Source organism: Miscanthus floridulus, chromosome 11 (assembly GCF_019320115.1).
Source record: "Miscanthus floridulus cultivar M001 chromosome 11, ASM1932011v1, whole genome shotgun sequence".
Taxonomy (NCBI): domain Eukaryota; kingdom Viridiplantae; phylum Streptophyta; class Magnoliopsida; order Poales; family Poaceae; genus Miscanthus; species Miscanthus floridulus.
Genome location: NC_089590.1, coordinates 100308893 through 100322740, shown reverse-complemented (window position 1 = coordinate 100322740; position 13848 = coordinate 100308893). Strand labels below are relative to the sequence as shown.

General features: G+C 49.1%; 2 protein-coding genes across 2 annotated transcripts; one reads left to right on the top strand and one right to left on the bottom strand.

Annotated features, from left to right (window-relative positions):
- Positions 1-488: 488 nt before the first annotated feature.
- On the bottom strand, positions 489-2015 carry LOC136494235 (vacuolar iron transporter homolog 5-like). Its single transcript, XM_066490406.1, has one exon. It carries the CDS (start codon positions 1695-1697, stop codon positions 1026-1028), a length of 672 nt encoding a protein of 223 aa, XP_066346503.1. The 5' UTR covers positions 1698-2015; the 3' UTR covers positions 489-1025.
- An 8235-nt stretch (positions 2016-10250) lies between these two features.
- Positions 10251-13848, top strand: LOC136494234 (SKP1-interacting partner 15-like). Its single transcript, XM_066490405.1, has one exon. It carries the CDS (start codon positions 10347-10349, stop codon positions 11583-11585), a length of 1239 nt encoding a protein of 412 aa, XP_066346502.1. The 5' UTR covers positions 10251-10346; the 3' UTR covers positions 11586-13848.

The following is a 13848-nucleotide window of genomic DNA, read 5'->3' as shown; positions in this document are numbered from 1 at the left end:
GATCAAAAATACTTGAAACTGGCAACTTTTTCACAAATAAAATTTTCTTGGGATATGATGTACGTATATAAAATCTAATAACTTTATAATCAAGGTTATGACTATTACATTTCTAAATTGAATATTTTAAATTTATTAATAGGAAGAATTTTTTTAGAAAAAAAAAGACTGACCGGATAATAAAAACAAATTATATTATACATAATATAATATAACGTGGAGTACCTGTGTGGCCGAAAAAGCCAGGTAGTAAGCTGGGTGGCACACGGCATGATGATTGGCTATTATATAGGTCCAAAAGGGTTACTTTTGTCAATGGTGAATACAGCAGCAGCGAGTAGTAGTGGAGTGTGGAGCCAGCTAGTAGTCGGGACACGACAGGGAATGCAATATCCGGCCGCATCTATCTCATCTTTGTCAGCACTCCACTCACTTACCTTGATGATCACCCAGCCAGTGGCAAACTTACTTTTAATTTGCAAGACATAAACAAACTCAGAAAATATATATTATTATATAATGTTTACACATGCATGCCTTAGTCTTACATGGATCACTCTTTGGATCATCGATCGGAGTAACTAGCTCTTAGCTAGGCCAGTACAAGCATATGGTATTACATTAGCTCAAAACCTAGCTGATGATCTGCATGCATGCATGGTAACAAGCTTCGCTCGATCGGTGTTGAACATGCAGGTGGGCATTACACGCAACGCATAGACGAGATGCAACTAGCAAGGGGATTGCTCGAGCTAGTAGCTTAGCACACACGTGCGTGCATCCTACTAGTTACTACTAAGCATGCATATTATATATATTATGATGATGATGCATGGTTAGCTAGGAGATGCACGCATGGAAGCAACAAGGACGACATGGATCGGAGGACAAAGGAAGGAAGCAGAGCTAGCTAGCAGCAGCAGCAGAGACACTACCGAACCGACCGACCGACCAGAGATCGACACACACCAGAAGCGTGATGGTTGGGATGAGGCCCGCCCTGCCACGCCTCCGATCCTTGGCCTTCATATGCCGCTGGCCTTGAAGAACCTCATGAGGCCGAAGGTGACGGCCATGGCGACCCAGCCGCCGCCGACGACGCGCGCGCACGACCTCGCCACGGGGGCGCGCCCCAGCACGGCGCCGACGCAGCCGAACGCGGCCAGCGTGGCGGTGGCCACGGCGGCCACCACCCCGATCCGCAGCCTGTAGTCGGCGATGAACCAGGCCGCCAGCAGCGGCAGCAGCGCGCCCACGGAGAAAGCCAGTGCGGACGCCGCGGCGGCCTGCACGGGACTGGGCAGCGCCTTCTCCTCCCCGCCGCCACGCTTGCCGTCGCGGTCCAGCCGCGCCAGCTCCACGTCGCGCTGGGAGCACACGGACACGAACTCACCGATGGCCATGCTGCACGCGCCCGCCAGCAGGCCCGCGAACCCGGAGATCACCATGGCGCGCGCGTCCGCCTTCACGGCGCCCACGCCCAGCATCAGCGACGCCGTCGACACCAGCCCGTCGTTCGCGCCCAGCACCGCCGCGCGCAGCCAGTTGCCGCGCTGCGACAGGTCGTCGTCGGAGTCGGAGTCCACCACCGCGCACGGCGGCCCGACGACGATGGTGGTCGCCGGGTTCTCCGCGTCCACCACGGCGGCCACCTTGCCGATGTTGCTGCCGCCGTCCATGCTGCTCATCATGGCCATGGCGATGTGTGTGTATGTGATCGGATCGGAGGAGTGACTCGATCGGGATATATAGCGGGAGTAGCAGTAGTGTGGCGGACACACGCTAGCTCGTGCCGCGTTTTATAGAAGAAGACGAACTGAAGGCCGGTGTGTGGTCTCTAGCTCAGGTCAGGAGGTTGGTTTCTTCTTTAATTTGTTGCGTGCGGCCAATGCAAATGCGAGCCAGATAGTGGGGGATCCACTGCTTCTTTTGCTGCAAAAAAAAAAGCGTCTTTTTCCCCGGCTCTCCTCCGGCATCGCTCTCCGGTGGCCACCGTGCCTGCCCATTGACACACACTAAAGCTGCTCGTGCTTGCCGATTGTATATATATGCGCATCCACGGCGACGACCATGAAGTGCAAAAGCGGGCTAGCTATAGAGCACATCATATATCCAAGCCGGCCATGAGCTTGCCCCATGACAATTTCTTGGCCGATTCGCCGGATGAACACGATGCCACATTTGGGAAAGGGTCTATCGTTGCATGCATATTGCGCCACATATCGTTTTCGTTCTTTTCTTGATCTTGCAGGTAGTAGTAGTGGATGATGCATCGGAAGAAGTAGTAGAGCGCCATCATCTTATTCTCTTTAGGTTAGTTGCATATTTCATCACGCATATTGGGCATCATCTTATTCTTAGGAATAGTTTGAGTCTGTGTATGCATACTGATTTGCGTAGAAGCTAACTAATGAGTGCTCGAGCATTTCGTGTAAACGTTATGAATGATCCATCGAGCATTTTGCAGAAATGGTAATCGAGCAATTTACGGAGAAGCTAACCAGTGCTCGAGCGTTTTAACTTTTAAGGGGAAATGCTAACGTAGATTACGAAAACGCTAATGAGTGCTAGCTTGAGCGGTTTTAAAGAAACCTAACGAGTGCTGGATCGAGCAGTTTACGTAAAAGTTAACTAGTTTTTGAGAAACCTAAAGACTGCTCGAGAATTTTACGGAAACGCTAATGTGAGTGCTTGATCATAACCTTGCTTACAGAGAAGCTAACAAGTGCTCGAGCAGTTTTTGAGAAACCTAATGAGTGCTCGAGCGTTTCATGTTGCTTGAGTATCGTGCATAGATACAGTATCCATCAGATTATATCCAGGCTTCTTTTCTTGAATGTAGGTGATATCTCTAGCGAGCTTAGAGCTCAGTCAGGGTTTGATGAGGGTCGGCTTAGCATTGGAGTAAATAGTAATCTAGTAGGTTCTTGATAGGGAAGGCAGTGGCTACAAGCCAAGCCTAGTGGTAGAAGGGGGTGCTGATGAGGTGGGGTGAAGGGGAGGCGGTCTTAGAGAAAGCATGTGAAACATTCAAACATGTAGCGTTAATAATGCGTCATTTAGTCCATAAGTTTGGAGTTAGCCCAATTATAAGAAACCCTCTAACCTCTTTTGGGTTGATTGTGATCGATCTAGCCCTTACTACTCCCACCAGAATGCCACCAAGCAGGCTAGTGGTAGAAGTAGTGTGGTAAGAAGAAGGAAAGAAAAAGTGGGCCGTCTGTTCATGATCGAGTGGCTGAGAAAATCGAGCAGGTGTTGCGCTAGAATGGTGGAAAGCTGGCCATACAGGTCGTTAAACGTGAACTCATGGTAGCTGAAAACGCTTCTCCTTTTCTTGCTTTTGAAAAAAGAAGGTTGCCACGACACAGCAGGGATAATGCTGTCGCTAGCTAGCTAGTTGAATAGTACTACACACTAGCTAGCTAGGAAGCTAGCTGGGAGACGTCAAGAACCGAAGAACCAGCAACCAAACCAAGAATGGCAATGTGTGGCAAAAGCTTAATTGTGGGATTACACATATCAACTGACGTCTGTATATATATGTGATGTCTCCATCTAATCCCCCCTTTTTTGGTCCTGAACTTACTAATAAAAGTAAGTGAGACAGGAAATAACCAAAGATGATCATCCATGTATATGTCCTCACGGCGACGAATTCAGAACAAATTAATTAATTATGTCGTCAGGCTCTGCGATGAGCTGATAATCAGACACTAGCTCCGATCCTCTCTCTTTATTTTATTTTTTTTAAATTAACACCTTGGACCTAGCTAGATAGAGTACCAATCAAATTAAAAGAAAAGGCGTGATCTGCTATATATATCATTAGCTAGTATACTTGTGTTTTTTGGAATAATAAAATATATAATAGTTATTTGGAATGGCATCTAGGCTTTAGGCATGCATGCATGCGCATCTACTGCTCATCATCCGATGTGGCTTGTCAACAAGAATCCAACAGTTTTTTTAATTTGCATAGCTAGAGTACTGTAAAGTCAGCTTTAACTTGCTGATTATATATTACGCCTATATTTATATTTTTCAAGGTAGTCCATTGAACTCGGCATCCTTGTTGCAAAGTTAAAGAAGAGGAGCAACTAGCTAACACGGCACATGCATAAAACAAGTGTGATCACAATATGTATCCCTGTCGGTGACTGTTTTCTTTTTTTGCATCTTTTGTAAAAACCGAAACCCAAAACCAAAAAGAAACCACGGAAATAAAGAGTGGCTCGAGCAGACACAAGCTTTGGAACGAAAGGGAGGATGACAAGGGACAAGAGACACACAATTCAACAGGTAGAGGTAGAGGTAGCCAGCACCCAGCAGCGTCTATGGACAGGCAGCACAAGCTAGCTAGCTAGCTTTGGTTGGGATTCGCTTTATCTGCTGCATGCGAATAACATATATAGATGGCTGCCTGATTGTCGTTAAAGCTAGCAATATATAGCAGACGGGACAACAACGACCTGCATCAAATCATCGATCGAGTAGACACTAGACAGCAGTAGAGTACTTGCTGGCTGCTTGCCGTGATCGTTCGACGGATCCATGGATTGCGAGCGGAAAAGTAGGTCAAAAGTTTAGGTACGCGGAGGGTGCGCTGAGAGGCCGGCGGCTGGGCGGCCGGCTGGGCGATGATACGATCTCCATTACGATGGAATGGAATTGGAATTGGAACCATGCATGGTGATGATCTGACGTCGAGGGCATGCTGCATGCAGCTGCGCGCGGCCGGCCGCAGCAGGCGTGTAGTGATGCGTCTGCGTGCATGGCGCGCGGAGGATGAGGGCGACAACACGGCGGGCGGGCAGCCGCCCGGCCGGGCCGGGGAATTATTTGCATGTGTCGGGCCGGGAGGCCGATGGAGAACAGGAGAAGCCACCAGTGGCTGCTGGCTCACGGAGTGAGCTAGTGAGTGCTGAATCGGCGGGCACTGCACTGCTGGTGATGAAATTCAGGTGCTCTGAGTACTCACTAGTACGTATTTGCTTGGCCTGGGGGCTCGTCGATGGGAGTTAAAAATGCAGAGGGAGTGGGGGATAAGCATGCGCGCCACACGAAAGCCACCACCCTAATCATTCTTTTATCTTATCGCCTCTAGCTTTTTCGTTTTCACTCACTTGATTTGTTGCCCTGCTGCCACACTTTACGCCGCTTCTAGCTGCAGCGAGCGAGTGACTCAGTGAGCCGCCGGCCGGCCGGCCGGCATCACCCATCGCTGTCTTCCTCCCCTCTTCCTTGCTGCTTCTTCCCTTGCGTTTGGTTGGACAGAAGGATAGGGACGATCGAGGTGCTATATATTTCACTTCGTTACGGTATTTGGTTGGATGACACTTCTTCGAACGCGATCAACCTCAAAGGAGAATATATATTCTCTTAGATTCCCCTCAAAATCGAAAGGAGGACGACCCCATCCCTCAAATACGGCATGTGCTTTCTGTTTCTCGGTGCACGCTGCCACAACAGTAGTCATGGTAGGGCCTCCGAGCCAAGGATGCGATGGTCATGGCTAGGGATGGTAACGGAGAATTCCTCGGAAATGCCTCCACATCATTGTCCCCCCAAGGCAGAGAATTCCCCATCCTTGTCAAATCTCACAGGGGAGACTTCCTCCTCATCCCCTTGCCGCATGAGGATTCCATACCTGACAGGGACCCATCCCTAAGAAGTTAGGGCATGCAGCAGCTCAACATGCTCAATAGAATAAGAGCAGGACCACATGAGGAGCCAAGGACTATGGTGTTGGTGTTGTGGAACTTTTCTGTGTACGGGGTTAACTCACCGGCTCGTTGGTGTTGTGGAACTCCAAGCGTCACCAATGGCCGGTCCTCCTCCTACACCCGCTTGGGTGGGAGACGGAGAGGGGTGGTAGATCCTTTAGCGGAGCCATGGAGGGCCGGTGTTAGGGACTTGCTGCATTTGTGGGCGGGTGGCCAGCATTACTTTGGTGCGGCAGTCGAGCACGAACCGTCGGGTAGAGGGGAGGGATGGTCGAGTGCCAGGTGGCTATGGTTGCAACGCGAGAGATGGCTCAGACTGGGAAAGGCCGAGAGTGTCAAGCGGAGGTGTACGGGGTGGGTAGTGGGGACTAGGGAGTTGGAACTCGAGGGATGGATAAAATGGAGTGGATGGAGCAAATGGACGGCTTGAGCTAGTTTATCGAGGCTTTGCGAGGAGCGGGTTTAGGGAACGCTCACATGTGTGTTCCACCCCTGTCAAACCCGATAGGGATGATTTTGTCCCCGTTTAGTTCCTTGTGAGGGTTAATTTAGCCCGTCCTCATCCACTAATAAGGGACTTCCCTACGACGAGAGTGGTTTGAGAGGCAGCCAAGGCGGCCTCCAAGCGCTTAGTTTCTTGGGTCGCCTCCCAATGACGACGCCTCGTCCTGTTCATGAAGATAACACCGAGCGTCATCTCCATTATATGAATTGGAGGAATCGGTGGAGGAGGCCGTAGATGCCGCCGGTTGAGCCTCAAACCTTGCCAGCAAGTTTTGAACACCAACCCATGTGACGTTCCTGTGAAACGAAAATTGTCGAGTTCAGATGGTTATCGGAAGGTCGGGAATGCAGTTCCAACATACCCTGGGATACGGAGGCGCTGGCGCGGAGGGAGATCCTCTTCTAGAACGTCGCCAGCAGGGTGCTTGCTGTCCACCATTGCTCTTGGCTAGGATTGGGTTTTCTAATCTGATGATGAAGGAGGAGTTGTGCAGTGGCAGGAGTGAAGGCGAGCGCAGATGTGATCTCTCGGCTATCCCCTGAAAGTATATATTTATAGCCAAAATTGACATGGGTAGGTTTATCGAGCCGCAGTGGAATAAAGTGCAGTTAATAGAAGGCAAAAGGTCGTTCCAAGAATCAAGGAGGCCACGTGTGGCCAAATGGAAAGTAGCGGTTGTGGAGATCACGGGCGGAAGGAATTTCCATTTTACTAGGATTTTTTGCATTCTCATTCAGTTCCGTGCTGCAGATTTGAAAAGTCATTCGTTGCAGTTTTGTGTTACAACCCGAACCCGGAGACTGGCTCTAAGGATTAATTAGTTGAAGACGGTTGCAAGAAGCTAGCTCTGAAGTTTTGGAAGGATCATTGAAAGTCGATCGCTAAACAACGAAGAATTTATACAAGATATTGCATCGGCTAAATGTTTACAATGGGGAGATCATAGATCATAAATGCATAAGGACCGGAAGTTATGGGTCTAGGACCGCTCAAATTGCATTTGAAGCATTTAAGCGAATGGCGCCTGTTTTGCAACTACATTGTCACTCAAGTTCTAGACAACAGGATTAGAAGAGATTTGCTCGGTGTGGTTTTGTGTTTGCATTTGGCACCAGACGGTCTAACTCCAGAAAGTTAGTCAATTCGGTCCAATCGGCTGTTTTCAAATCAGCTAAAGGGCCTAAGTTCAAAGCTCTCTGATAGAATCTTTGGTTATCGATTCAAAGGCTATCGCCAAAGGAAATTGGTGACAACAAAAAAGAACGTTCAAAGCCAAAGCACAAAGAACAGGTGCAACATGAGATTTTATTCATTTATAAACATAACCTCTAGTTACAAACTAAGGGCCGAGGAAGACGTTGTTCATGACTTCCTCGGCCGAGGTTATGTTCGCCATGGCGACGCCGGCCCCTTCGAAGTCATCCACCGGGTCCTAGCAGTCGTCGAGGTTCTCCTCCTCCGAGAAAGCAGAGGTCGTGCCCCGAGCACACCTGTGCTATTGCCAGAGAAACGGCAGCACCATGGAAGACTCCATGAAGGGCCACCTCCCTAGCACGCATAGGGACATCTTGGAGGCGAGCCTCCAGAGTGTTGCCCCGTGCGTTCAGAGTGTAAATGGCGTCGCCTGACGCCAACTAGAGGGCTTCCAGTTGCACCGTCAGAGCTGAAGACGAAAGAACACAATAAACCATTAGAAGATCGGCAAGATGAAAGCAGCGAAGGAACAAGGATGTTGAAGATCTTACCGGCGACTCTGGCGTCTGACTCCGCCAGTTGCACCCAGACCACATTCGCCTCTGCCTCCATGGCGGAGAGAGCGGCTTGAGAAGCGTTCAGGGCAAACTCCAGTTGCCCATTCCGCTAAGTGGCCTAGAAATAGCGGTCGACCGCTGCATTCCACTCGCGGCAAAAGCGTCGTGCATCATCTCCGTTGTAGGAGTCGACGGAGTTGGATGAGGAAGTCGCTGCGCCACCGAATGGGTATCGCAAACAGCACCAGAGTGTCACCACTACAAAATCAAACGGATCAGCAAAAGAAGATGAAAGATCGAGGATAGATCCAATCTTACCCCTGGAAACGGAGGCGCCGGCGGGGAGGAAGATTTTCCTTTGGGATATCACCAACGATGCGCTTGCCGTGATCCATGCTTCTCTGGATGCGGTTTTTATACCTAAGAACAAGGGGGGAGTAGTTACACAATGGCAAGAGCAGAGGCAGGAACAGATATGATCCCTCGGCTATCCTTTAAGGATGTATTTATAGCTGAAGTGGGATACTGGTGGATCTTTTGAGTCGAGGAAAATAAATTTGATTTATGGAAGACGGAAGGCCATCTCGAATATCGAGAAAGCCACGCGTGTCCTAATGAGATGGCAGCAGTTGCAGAAGCAACGGATTTAAAAATTTCATTCGTCAAGATTATTTTCGATTTCATTCAAATCCAGAATACGGACGTGAAATGTTATCCGCTGTAGTTTTGTGTTTTCACGCGCGTCCGGAAGCAGGCCCTGGAATTGATCAGCTGAAGTTCAGTCGGTTAGCTGATGGACCAAGCTCGAAAAATGACCAATCCAAAAAGTCGATCACTGGTGCAGCGGTCAATAATGGTAGAAGAATTTGTGCGCAAATAGAACAGGTATCAGCCAGACTCAAGGAATGACGAAGGATCGGCTACGAGCACGAGTTGAAAGAGAAGGGTGGCTCAAAAGGTCAAAAGGATGATCACCATCGAGTGACCAAACATCATGATCTTCAATATATCCTTGATCAAGAAGGGCAAATGGAATAGATCTGCAAGGAGGCCAAAGAAGTTAGCATGGGACCAGAGCAGATGGTAGGAAGTGCGGCGCATGCAACGGTCATGAAAAATAATTTTGGAATAAAATCATTTTATTCCAAAATTAGGGGGCATGTGTTGATACCAAAATTTGGTTCGAGATAAGAGAGCCACAAGGTCGGAAACTTATCGAAGAAAAGCCGAAATATTCAGCAAGATTGGCTAACTAAATTGCCATCAACTGGATAAGATGACGCCATCATTTCAAGAGAATGGGCCCCATTAGCAGGGACGACAAGACATAGAGCAAGAAGACACGTCGGACTTCATAGAAGGGAAAGATTGAGGTCTAAGTTATCATAATCTAGAAAGCTTTGTTTTCTTTTCCAAATTTGTAACCGGTCTTGTTCGACTAGGACCCGTAGAAGCCTCGGGTATAAATATTGAACCCCGATTTTTTAAATAAAAATTAAAAATCACATTAAAAGCCACTCACTTCTAACTGGTGGAGGGTGGTAAATTAAACGATTTTGAGAGTCGAAAGAGGCAGTTTGCTTGGTTTCAAAGTTTGAGGAGAAAATCTAGACGACAATACTTTAGAGAGGCAAAAATGATATATTTTTTTCTTGACATGCCACACAACGAACCCATCGACCAGGCAGAATCCGGCTACCCATAATTAAAGCCCATGGGCCTTAAGGCCTAGCCTACCGTTCTTCTCGTGGGACCCACACGGGAACAGCTCTGCCGAGTGCCGACAGGTGGGGTGACCCGAGCCGGCCAGGAACCAACGCGCCGCGCCGTCCATTTGCGGCGTGGAGTATTTTATTAGGCGGCTACTCAACGCGGCAGACAGCTGGGTCCTCCCACAGTCGCACTCATTTTTGCCCCACTTGCCAGGCGAAGTGAGCTGCACGACAACCTTTTCCGCGTCGCTTTGCGATTTTCTGGCTCCGTCCCCCCTCTGCCACCGGGACCTCGACACAGTCTCTCCATGACACACGTGGCCCACAAGAGTGGATCCCATGCTTCATGGACTGTACACCTATAGGTAGAGCAACGGCTGCGTACTTCCAGCCACTCCTTATTTTTCATTTTTGATTTTTGATGAGAAACGGAACGGAAGCGCCGTTCCAAAGCACACCAAGGCGTACCGGATGCCTCCGCCTCCCTTTCACTGACATCCGGGCCGGCCCTGCACACCGAGAGTGCAGGACCCACATGCATAGAGCACAAACAGTGTGAACTGACGGAACTACTCCCGGCCTCCTCTTCTTCTCCCCGTCCCCGGTGTGGTCTCATCCGTGTGTTCCCACCTAACCCCACCCCGAATCCACCATGGCCGCCGGCTCCGGCCCCGACCCGGCCGCGGAAGCGCAGCCCCCGCCGCCGATCCACCACCTGCCGCCGGACGCGCTCCACAACGTGCTGCTCCGGTTGCAGCTGCGCGACGCCGTCGTGTGCCGCCCCGTCTCGCGCCTCTTCCACGAGACCCTCTCGCCGCAGCTCCTCGCGCTGCTCCCCACCCTGCGCCTCCTCCTCCTCCGCCACCCGCGCCCCGACGGCGGCGGCTGCCTCCACGCCTTCGACCCCGCGCGCCGCACCTGGCTCCGCCTCCCCTTCGCCCACTTCCTCCCCTACCAGTCCTTCTCCCCCGTCGCCTCCTCCACGTCGCTCCTCTACCTCTGGGTCGAGACCTCCTCCTCCACCTCGCCCCTGGCCCTCCCGTCCACCTCCACCTCCGCCTCCTCCGCCGCCGCGCCCGCGCACCCGCCCAAATCGCTCGCCGTCTGCAACCCCTTCGCCGGCACGTACCGCCTCTTGCCCCAGCTCGGATCCGCCTGGGCGCGCCATGGCACCGTCCTCGCTGGCCCCGGCGGCACGGTGCTCGTCCTCACCGAGCTCGCTGCGCTGTCCTACACCCCCTCCGGATCCGGCAAGTGGATGAAGCATCCCCTCTCTCTGCCGTCCAAGCCGCGGAGCCCCATACTGGCCTCCGCCGCCGCCGCCGTCTTCGCCCTCTGCGACGTCGGCACGCCGTGGCGCAGCCAGTGGAAGCTCTTCTCCTGCCCGCTTGCCATGCTCACCGGGGGTTGGGCGCCCGTGGAGCGAGCAGCGTGGGGAGACGTCTTCGAGGTCCTCAAGCGTCCCCGACTCCTTGCTGGGGCCGGCGGCCGCCGGGTCCTTATGATCGGCGGCCTCAGGTCTTCGTTCGCCATGGACGCGCCGTGCTCCACGGTGCTCATACTCCGCCTAGATCTGACTACCATGGAGTGGGACGAAGCTGGGCGCATGCCGCACAATATGTACCGCTGCTTCACTGGCCTCTGCGAGGCTGCTTCACAGGGCAACGCCATGCCCGCTGCTGCCGCTGGGGGAAACAATAAGGTCAAGGTTTTTGGAGGCGATGGGAAGGTGTGGTTTGCTGGTAAGCGAGTGCGCGGGAAGCTTGCAATGTGGGAGGAAGATGAGATGGGTAGCGGTGGCAAGTGGGACTGGGTGGACGGCGTTCCTGGTTATGGTGATGGTGTATACCGTGGATTTGTGTTCGATGGTGGGTTCACAGCGATTCCTTGATGCACATGGAGAACATATCCCAGACTGGTGCGTGACTAAGTGTGCTCAAATTGAGGTTTAATTTGATCCAGGACATCTATCTATCGCATGCATGGGATCTGTTATGCCCACACATTTTATTTACAGTGTTTAGGATGATGAGAACTCTAGTTGTTGTACTTGATTAATGGAAAAGATCAGTAAGGTGTTTGTTTCAGACAATTAAATGCTGTAGACCATCCTTTATTTACTTGTCAAAAACTTGAAATGTTGCTTTGATAGTGTCAGAATTTTTGCCATTTGGTAAACGTTTCCTGCTTGATCATATGCAAAGTAGAAACATCATCATAATACCTTGATATGTCAATGCTGTTCCTCTGATGTTTGCTTCAAAATGCAGTTTAGGGCTAACTTTGTTACCAGTTGCCTTTAAGTTCAACTGAACTGATCACCATTTCAGTTGAGTTACTCGGTTATCATGGGTTTTGATACCTATTCTAGGGCTAGTAATGGTGTTATCCTAACACTTGCATTGCATCTTACGGTGACACATGGCTTCATGTCTCCTTCCCTGTAAGTTCTGCTCGACTGGATGCTTATTTTATTTAATATTAACTGTGGGTACCTGCTATTTGATCCACTAGGCCTTTGATTAGCTCTAGTTGACTGATATATAAGTATTAAGGTGGTTATATTGATAATGATTACATGATTTGGGGAGCCTTGGGATATTAATAACAGGTTGTAGTGTATCCTATTCTCAATGCGCTACTTTGATGGAGCACAATAGTTATTGATGTAACTGAGACGGGATGTACCATTTACCTATCCTAATCCTAGACTCTTTTCTTTACCTCTAATATGGGCCATGTGTAGTAAAGTTAAGTACTGACTTTGTGCGACAAATTTTTTGAAGACCTGCAATTTTTGAAGTAACTAATGGAATGCCCCTGCTAGATATAATTTCTGGGGTCTAGCTTTCAGCACTAGCTCTTCTTCATTTCAAATAATTCATTTATGTGGACCATTCTTTATTTACTTGTTGAAAACTTGAAAGATTACTTTGATAGTGTCAAAATTTATAGCGTTTGATAACTATTGAGCTTGGTAATATATAGGGTAGGCACATCATCATTGTACCGTGATATGTCAATACTGTTCATCGGATGTTTGCTTTGAAAAAATGTAGCAGTGTTAACTTTGTTACCAGTTGCCTTTAACTACATGTGAACTGACAACCATTGCTTAAGTAGCAGGATAAGTAGTAGCAGGATGTAGCGTTTCCTATGCATGTCCTTTCCTTTACCTGTATTTTTCAAAAGTAACCAATGGAATGCCCCTATTAGACATAATTATTGGGGTCTAGCTATTAGCATTCGCTCTTGTTTGTGAGTCTGGGTCTAGGTCTAGGTCTGGGTTTGGGTTGAAATTTGTTACTCGCTCCATCCCAAATTATAGGCTGTTTTGGCTTTGCTCTGCGCCTAGATATACTCTATGTATCTAGAAAAGCCAAAACGACCTATGATTTATAATGAAGGGGGTACGTGTCAATTGCATAATTAATCTTTCGATTTTTCTAGAACACTGTTGGTACCATGATGTTATTGTCAACCTTTTCCGAACTGAATTTGGTAAAACAGATTGTAATATTCAAGAACCATTGTGGACCTATGAAATCTTCTGGGATTTTTTTGAACTCAGAAATACCATTGTTTGTGCAATCATGGTTTATGAGAAAGATGAAAGTGCCTCGTAGACTTCTCTTGGCTGTTACCTAGGTGATAGCCAAGTATCTGAAAAATAGCCACTACTAGGACCTCACTTCTTTTTTTGGGTCCTTTGCTTGCATGATTATGTTCCACTATTTCTTTTGTTGGGGTGGCATGGACATGTTCCACTGCTATCACTATCGGTCTTCACCTATCCATGTAGTATATATCAATTTATGTAAACATCTTAGATACTATGTAAGCACCGCTCCATTGTTTTATAGGGGAAAAAAAGAACTGGCAAGAGGCACTGATATTGGCAAAAAAAAAATCAAAATCAAAGTCATTGCTGTGTTGCCACCATGATGCTTATCATTTTCAATAGCACAGAATTCCCTTGCTTCATGCTCGCAATAAATGGAAGTTTAGCTGGAAGTATACAAAGCTTGAGTTACAGAAACACGAATAACCACTCCAGTATCCCCATTCATTTCTGATGTTCTGTTATTTGAGTGATTAGCTTTGAGCGTATGTTCTGTCATTTGAATGATTAGCTTTGAGCGTTTGTGTCGGCT

Coding starts and splice junctions, on each gene's coding strand:
- LOC136494235 (XM_066490406.1), bottom strand. CDS start 1,697: ATGGCCATGATGAGCAGCATGGACGGCGGCAGCAACATCGGCAAGGTG.
- LOC136494234 (XM_066490405.1), top strand. CDS start 10,347: ATGGCCGCCGGCTCCGGCCCCGACCCGGCCGCGGAAGCGCAGCCCCCG.